This window comes from Chiloscyllium plagiosum, unplaced genomic scaffold (assembly GCF_037043375.1).
Source record: "Chiloscyllium plagiosum isolate Xiang-an unplaced genomic scaffold, Cpla_swu_hap1 HiC_scaffold_48, whole genome shotgun sequence".
Taxonomy (NCBI): domain Eukaryota; kingdom Metazoa; phylum Chordata; class Chondrichthyes; order Orectolobiformes; family Hemiscylliidae; genus Chiloscyllium; species Chiloscyllium plagiosum.
Window position 1 is genome coordinate 27797769 of NW_028270186.1, and position 8823 is coordinate 27806591.

Consider the following 8823-nt stretch of genomic DNA (forward strand, 5'->3'; position numbering starts at 1 on the left):
CTGTCACCCTCTCTCTGCCCCTTCACCCTCCCACCCGCCTCTCTCTTCCCCCCTCTCACTGTCCCCCTCTCTCTCTGTCCCCCTCTATCTTCCCCACACTCTGCCCCCCCTCTCTCTGTCCTCCTCTGTCTCTGTCCCCCTCTCTCTCTGTCCCCCTCTCTCTCTGTCACCCTCTCTCTGTCACCCTCTCTCTGTCACCCTCTCTCTGTCACCATCTCTCTGTCCCCCTCTCTCTCTGTCCCCCTCTCTCTCTGTCCCCCTCTCTCTCTGACCCCCTCTCTCCTTGACCCCCCTCTATCTCCCCCACTCTCGGTGTCCCTCTCTCTGTCCCCCTCTCTCTGACACCCTCTATCTCCCCCACTCTCTGTGCCCCTCTCTCTGTCGCCCTTTCTATCTCACCCCTTTCTCTGTCCACCCTCTCTCTGTCCCCCTCTCTCTGACCCCTCTCTCATTATGTCCTCCCCTATTTCTCTCTCTCCCTTCCTCACCTTATCTCACCCTTCCCTCTCTCTCTCTCCCTCTGTCTCTCCCTGCTCCTTCGCTCTCTCTCCATCTTCTCTCACTGTCGATCCCCCTCCCTCGGTGTCTCTCTCTCTCCCCACCTCCCTCCGTTTCTCTCTGACTCAATCTCTCTCCCTCCTGTCCTGTCCTTCTTCTCTCTCTGACACACTCTGTCTCCCTGGTACTTCCCTCTCCCTCTGACCTAGAGACTGGGTGTTTGTGGTGAGGCTGCGTGTGGGGGGTGGGGGTGAGATGATTGAGAGATGTGGGAAGTGCGGAAATTGGGGTAGAGACGGAATTGTGGGAGGGAGACAGATGGCAGGAGAGAGAGAGTGAGGGTGAGGGGGAGAGAGAAGAATGGAGGCAGGTGGAGAAACTCATGTTGGGGGTGTGAGGGGGGAGAGTGAGGCAGAAAGAATAGTGGAGGCAGGTGGAGAAACCGGGGTCGGGGGTGGGGTGTCTGAGAGGGGACCAGAGAGAGTGAAAGGGAGAGGAGGTGAGAGAGAGAGACAGTGTGCAGAAAGAGAGAGAGAGGGAGGGAGAGAATTGAGGAGGAAGAGTCGGGGAGAGGAAATGGGGAGGCCAGGTTGGAGTGGCGGGGTGTCAGAGGGAGTTAAACCCAGCTCCTGAGCTCAGGGCCCGGTGCCCTCCCCTTCCCTGAGGACCAGGACTTGGGGCTGAGTCGGTCTCTCTCCAGCTCAGCTTCTCCAACACAAAGACACACAACAGCATCGGTCACTCTGCTGCTCGGCACGCTTTAATCAACATTTTTATTGGTTACAAATGGAAGTGATGGATACAGTCAGTGGGATGGTGCCTTTTCTCACTGGCCCCTGAGTTGTGAGAAACATTGAAATGTTTCCCTGTAACCCGCCTGTGGGATACGGATGGAAAAACCAGCGCTACCCTCAGTCTGTTACCATAGCGACAGGCTGCTCCATCGCTAAAAAACTGAACTGAAATGAGAAAATCCCGGATGGATTGATTAATGCGGGAATTTGATGGATGGATGGATTTGGGTGAAGGGATATTTCAGCACATTCTTCAGCTGCTGCCTGAACTTAGTCTGGGTCACGGCATAAATCGCGGTGTTTGTGCAGCAACTGAGGAGCTGCAGCATGAAGCCCAATTCCAACACAAAGTTATCGAGATACACAGAGTAATACCCAATCCAATACATCCGGTACCATATAGAAAACAGCATTAACGTTGACCATAACAGGATAAAATTGGCCGAGATCACAAACAGTAAAATGATGGATTTTTTTCGGTTTCTCATTTCAGTGTCAGACTGAGCGTCCCCATTGGTGTGAGCACGGAGTCTCCTGCGGGCTCTGCTGGTCACTAAAATGTGTCTGATGGTGAGAACATTGAGCAGCAGAATCAGGAGAAATGGGACACCCGGGGTTAGAATGTGGTGGAGGAACTCGATTGTGACCCAGACAATGGAGGATTGAACAGCGTCTGTTACCTCACAAAACCAGGGGGCGTTCCCCAGCCAATACCAAGCCGTGAGCATAAAATACCAGGAAATGTTCTTTAAACAGCTCAGCACAGTCACTGCTCCCAGAACCACAGCCGCCGTTTTCTCACTGCAATATTTACTTTTCAGCTTCTGGCAACAAATGGCCACAAACCGATCAAAGGTGAAAGTGACGGTGAACCAGACAGAGCAGTCAGTGGCTGCATAAAGCAGGACGGCGTGGATATTACACACGGGGACGGAGACCCTCAGGAAATCAAAGTGTTCCCGATAAACAATGGGAATGTGTCTCAGGATCAGGTCGAGGATAATGACCAGGAGATCCGCCGCTGCCATGGCCCCCAGGTAACGTCTGACACATGGAGACAATCCACAATCTTTATAAAGCAGGACGTAGATGGTCACTACATTAACTGTGAGGAAGGGAAACAAACCCATTATCCATCAGCCTGGAGGGAAAGGGACCCGTTTGATCGGGGACCCAGTGAGATTTTCAAATGTGTCCCTGTATTCAGGGATTTATTAAAATAATTGGAGCTGGAATAATAAATGGGAAGGTCGGAATTACTGACAAAAATGTGACATAAACCACAAGAAACCCTCCCTCCCCAAACACACAGAGACACATCCATAAGGATAGATGGTTTCTAGAACATTCCCACACACTCGATCACTCGAGAGCAGACACAGGTCACTCCTTCCCAGTTCCTAATACGGAGGGTGGAAACGTTGCTGGCCTGAAGGATTCTCTCCCAGATTCCTGAAGACAAATGGAGTTTGGGAATTCCTGTCTTTTGGTCTAAATTGTGGTCGATCCTGTGTCGTGGAGAAATGTAAACGCAGGGAAAACGTATTCACCCCTTTAACTGCCTGAGAGGCCTTCGGAACAGTGTTTCCTTCTCCCTGGAACGGGATCTCTCCCCTTGGGATCTTATCGTTTGTTCAATTCACTGACGTCCGGCCGTTCTCAAACAATGTCAGAGACAGAACGTTCCGGGGAATGTCAGTTATAGAATTTCAGGGACAGAACGTTCCGGGGAATGTCAGTTATAGAATGTTGGGGACAGAACGTTCCGGGGAATGTCATTTATAGAATGTCGGGGACAGAACGTTCTGGGGGATGTCAGTTATAGAATGTCGGCGACAGAACGTTCCGGGGAATGTCATTTATAGAATGTCAGGGACAGAACGTTCCGGGGAATGTCATTTATAGAATGTCAGTGACAGAACATTCCGGAGAATGTCAGTTATAGAATGTCGGGGACAGAACGTTCCGGGGAATGTCAGATATAGAATGTCGGGGACAGAACGTTCTGGGGGATGTCAGTTATCGAATGTCGGGGACAGAACGTTCCGGGGGATGTCAGTAATAGAATGTCGGGGACAGAACGTTCCGGAGAATGTCAGATATAGAATGTTGGGACAAAACGTTCCGGGGAATGTCAGTTTTAGAATGTTGGGGACAGAACGTTCCGGGGAATGTCAGTTATAGAATGTCGGGGACAGAACGTTCCGGGGAATGTCAGATATAGAATGTTGGGGACAGAACGTTCCGGGGAATGTCAGTTTTAGAATGTCGGGGACAGAACGTTCCCGGGAATGTCAGTTATAGAATGTCGGGGACAGAACGTTCCGGGGAATGTCAGATATAGAATGTCGGGGACAGAACGTTCTGGGGGATGTCAGTTATCGAATGTCGGGGACAGAACGTTCCGGGGGATGTCAGTAATAGAATGTCGGGGACAGAACGTTCCCGGGAATGTCAGTTATAGAATGTCGGGGACAGAACGTTCCGGGGAATGTCAGTTTTAGAATGTTGGGGACAGAACGTTCCGGGGAATGTCAGTTATAGAATGTCGGGGACAGAACGTTCCGGGGAATGTCAGATATAGATTGTTGGGGACAGAACGTTCCGGGGAATGTCAGTTTTAGAATGTTGGGGACAGAACGTTCCAGGGAATGTCAGTTATAGAATGTCGGGGACAGAACGTTCCGGGGGATGTCAGATATAGAATGTCGGGGACAGAACGTTCCGGGGAATGTCAGTTATAGAATGTTGGGGACAGAACGTTCCGGGGAATGTCAGTTATAGAATGTTGGGGACGGAACGTTCCGGGGAATGACTGTCAGTTATAGAATGTCAGGGACAGAACTTTCCGGGGAATGTCAGATATAGAATGTCGGGGACAGAACGTTCCGGGGAATGTCAGTTATAGAATGTCGGGGACAGAACGTTCCGGGGAATGGCAGTTGTAGAATGTCAGGGACAGAACGTTCCGGGGAATGTCAGTTATAGAATGTCAGGGACAGAACTTTCCGGGGAATGTCAGTTATAGAATGTTGGGGACAGAACGTTCCGGGGAATGTCAGTTATAGAATGTTGGGGACAGAACGTTCCGGGGAATGTCAGATATAGAATGTCGGGGACAGAACGTTCTGGGGGATGTCAGTTGTAGAATGTCGGGGACAGAACGTTCCGGGGAATGTCAGTTATAGAATGTCAGGGACAGAACGTTCCGGGGAATGTCAGTTATAGAATGTCAGTGACAGAACGTTCCGGGGAATGTCAGTTATAGAATGTCGGGGACAGAACGTTCCGGGGAATGTCAGATATAGAATGTCGGGGACAGAACGTTCTGGGGGATGTCAGTTATCGAATGTCGGGGACAGAACGTTCCGGGGGATGTCAGTAATAGAATGTCGGGGACAGAACGTTCCGGGGAATGTCAGATATAGAATGTTGGGACAAAACGTTCCGGGGAATGTCAGTTTTAGAATGTTGGGGACAGAACGTTCCGGGGAATGTCAGTTATAGAATGTCGGGGACAGAACGTTCCGGGGAATGTCAGATATAGAATGTTGGGGACAGAACGTTCCGGGGAATATCAGTTTTAGAATGTTGGGGACAGAACGTTCCGGGGAATGTCAGTTTTAAAATGTTGGGGACAGAACGTTCCGGGGAATGTCAGTTATAGAATGTCGGGGACAGAACGTTCCGGGGAATGTCAGATATAGAATGTCGGGGACAGAACGTTCCGGGGAATGTCAGTTATAGAATGTCGGGGACAGAACGTTCCGGGGAATGTCAGTTATAGAATGTCGGGGACAGAACGTTCCGGGGAATGTCAGATATATAATGTTGGGGACAGAACGTTCCGGGGAATATCAGTTTTAGAATGTTGGGGACAGAACGTTCCGGGGAATGTCAGTTATAGAATGTCGGGGACAGAACGTTCCGGGCAATGTCAGATATAGAATGTTGGGGACAGAACGTTCCTGGGAATGTCAGTTTTAGAATGTTGGGGACAGAACTTTCCGGGGAATGTCAGTTTTAGAATGTTGGGGACAGAACGTTCCGGGGAATGTCAGTTTTAGAAGTTTGGGGACAGAACGTTCCTGGGAATGTCAGTTATAGAATGTCGGGGACAGAACGTTCCGGGGAATGTCAGATATAGAATGTTGGGGACAGAACGTTCCGGGGAATGTCAGTTTTAGAATGTCGGGGACAGAACGTTCCCGGGAATGTCAGTTATAGAATGTCGGGGACAGAACGTTCCCGGGAGTGTCAGTTATAGAATGTTGGGGACAGAACGTTCCGGGGAATGTCAGTTATAGAATGTCGGGGACAGAACGTTCCGGGGAATGTCAGATATAGAATGTCAGGGACAGAACGTTCCGGGGAATGTCAGTTATAGAATGTCGGGGACAGAACGTTCCGGGGAATGGCAGTTGTAGAATGTCAGGGACAGAACGTTCCGGGGAACTCCTTGACCTGTCCATCACCTTTCCCCCCTACCCACCCCACCAACATGATGTACTGTACCTGGACACACTGTAACATTAATGGGGTGAGAGACTGAGGGTCCAATCACAGGAATGGGAATGAAAGGCATTGCCAGATCAGCTGAAAGGGTTAGATGTACCACATTCTCAATCCACCTCAAAGAACCAGCCCAGACACCATACACCCAGAGGGGATATCTGTTCACCGTGGAACACTGTGCAGACCAGGCTAGTGTCCTGCTCAGTACAACCCAGCAATCTGTCCAGAGTGGAGCACTGCACAGATCAGATCAGTGCATTGATCTATAACCCCGGAGTAGATATCTGTCCAGCAGCGGGAGAAGTGCAGACCACATCATGGCATTATCTATAAACCTCAACCAGATAGTCTGACCAGCACAGCGACCTGTGCAGTGGTCACCTGTGAATTAATCTGTAAACCAGGAGAAGTTACCCTCCCAGCATGTGGGACTGTGTACCCCACCCCAGTGCACTATCTGTAAACTAGGAGCAGTTACCCTCCCAGCATGTAGGTCTGTGTACATCACCCCAGTGCATTGATCTGTAACACTGTGATAGATCACTGCCCAGCGTGGCGAAACTTGCAGCCCGGGCTGGAAGTGACAGGATGTGCAGCTCACGTCCATTTACAGCTCCATCTCTCCATTGTGCCCTGACAAGGGGATGCTGTGGGTGTGAACATCACTGCCACAAAGATACAGAGATGGAGGGGGAATCAGTTTAAACAATAACAAATGGTAGGGGTATGGGAAATAGACAGAGAGGGGGAGACTGAGAGACAGTGTTATGGAAGGATGTGTTTCCAGGTTTCAGAATGCAGAAATGAAAACATTTTAACAGCATCCTGTAACATAAGTGTTTCCAGGAATTGTAGGTGAACATGATATTGGTGAGAGTTCAGGTGATGCAGAGTTTTAGATGAGTATTTGTTCTGCAGCTTTGTATCTGGATGTAGGGTCAGCAGAGTCTTTGGCTCATTGAGCTAAATCTAACAATAATTTGTCTCAGTGCCATTTCCATTGACTGTGACGGAGGGATCATCCATACGAGAACAAGATAGTTTCCTGGTGCTATCTTATCGAACTCACCTCATTAACCACCCACCCCATGGTGTCCCTCTCATTCAATACCAGCCCGATTCTCCAACCCAATATGGCTGGAGGTACTCACCATCGCCCGGGTGTCCCTGGATATTCCATGATCCATGACACTGGCGCCATCTTTAAAAGGCCACTGAGCACACGGTTGAGCTTTCTCCGTTTGGAGCTGCCCTGCACAGTTTACCCCGAGCATGGCAGATAAGGAGTAATTACACCACGGTTTGTCGACAGGAGCACGGAGGTCCTGGTGAATGGGCTAGTACAGAGGGGGACCATTCTCTTCCCAGAGTGAGCTACACGACCAGACCCATCGAGCATGGTCTGAGCTCACCACCCAGCTCAGTGCAGTATCTCAGTCTGAAGAAATGTCCAGCAATACAGGACAAGTATCAATAACCTTCCCCGCTCTGTTAGGATAAGGGTCACGGCATTGTGTCTGCTCCCTCACACTCACTGTATATCTGTTACAGCACCGACCCCCGAACATGGCTCATGGTCAACCGCATGCAGCACCTTCTCTCTCTCTCTCTGTCTCTGTCTCTCTCTGTCTCTGTCTGTCTCTTTCTCTCTCTCTCTCTCTCCCTCCACTTTACCCCCCCCCCCCCCATTAATAACACTGCATGGATACAACACTGTGGACTGACTCCCTCCGGACACCTCACCATGACCATGTCCCCCACCTACACATCGTCACCACCACCTCCCAGGAAGGGAGCATGGAGACTCCCTCCTACACCTCCCCCTGTAAACAGCTCAGATACTGAAACTAATCTGTGATAGTTACTGCTCTCCCCACCTGTCCTGACATCTTCAACAATCTGTGCTCATATACACGCAGCGCTCTCTGCTCCTGCAGCTCCATTGTAATGGCACAGCCTGTTTTAAACTGTCTTTCATTGTCTTTCACCTCACACTGTGTATCACCTCAACTGCTCTGCATTAATTCCCATCTGCCATCAACCTGAACACTACACCAACGTGTGATTGTACGGTTAGAGTTCCACACTGTCCTCCATAGACTTCAGAGTTCTTCCAGTTTCGGTGCCATCTACAAACATTGAGATTGTTATAGCGTCACAGTCCCCATGAAACAACTGAAATCCTGCCCCACATACACAAGTGAAATACTGATATATTCCTATGGACAAAGTCGAATAATGACATGCTGTCAATGGAGCAACAAAAGTCCTGACACACACCAGACGGAGCAAATGAAATATTGACAAACCACAGAGCAAGAGAAATCCGGATAGGTTCCACTTATCAATATTCATCAGGGTATAATGTGATGAAGTTGAAAGCGTGTACTGTACCTTTTAGCGAGGGTGAATTCTGTTCTGAACTGAGAGCTTACAAACACCTGTGGTATGAGAGGATGGCAGACCCAGACACAGTATATTGCTATAGAGCTGGAGTCGGGTAATAAGCAGTTAAGAGAAAGGGAGTCCCAGAGTTGTGAATAGTTAATGTAAAATGTTCACTTTCAGAGTTAAAAAATAAATTGATGTTTTTATTTAAACAGTGGGATTTGGTAGATCTGACACTCATATTTTAACAGTTTACGAGGCGAATTGAGCATTTCTTTATGCTTCATTTAAGTTACCAGATGAGCTTCACGTAGTGCCCTAACCATCCCCGTGTGTCTCTGTGTGGGGCAGGTCTGGCAGTCACTGTGGTGCTTAAAGTGATGCAATGTCACCCTCTGCTGGCCTCCACACGCCACTGCACAGATATTGGCAGAGGGTGAAAACCAACAGGGATTCATTCAGAGAGGGGGAGGGAGAGGGCAGCTGCTCACAGCACCATCCAAACTGATGTCTTATCCATGGAGTGATCTAAATGTCCTTTAAACGTTGTAACTGTCCCTGCTTTCACCACTTCCTCTGGAAGTTCATTCCACACACAATCAAGATTCTATTTCAAATAATTACCTCT

At 49.3% G+C, this 8823-nt stretch overlaps 1 protein-coding gene across 1 annotated transcript; it reads right to left on the minus strand.

Annotated features, from left to right (window-relative positions):
* Positions 1 to 1486: 1486 nt before the first annotated feature.
* LOC148135771 (putative G protein-coupled receptor 139) lies at positions 1487 to 2422 on the minus strand. The gene has a single exon (XM_087984352.1). The coding sequence runs from the start codon at positions 2420 to 2422 to the stop codon at positions 1487 to 1489; it is 936 nt and encodes a 311-aa protein (XP_087840478.1).
* Between the last annotated feature and the right edge of the window lie 6401 nt (positions 2423 to 8823).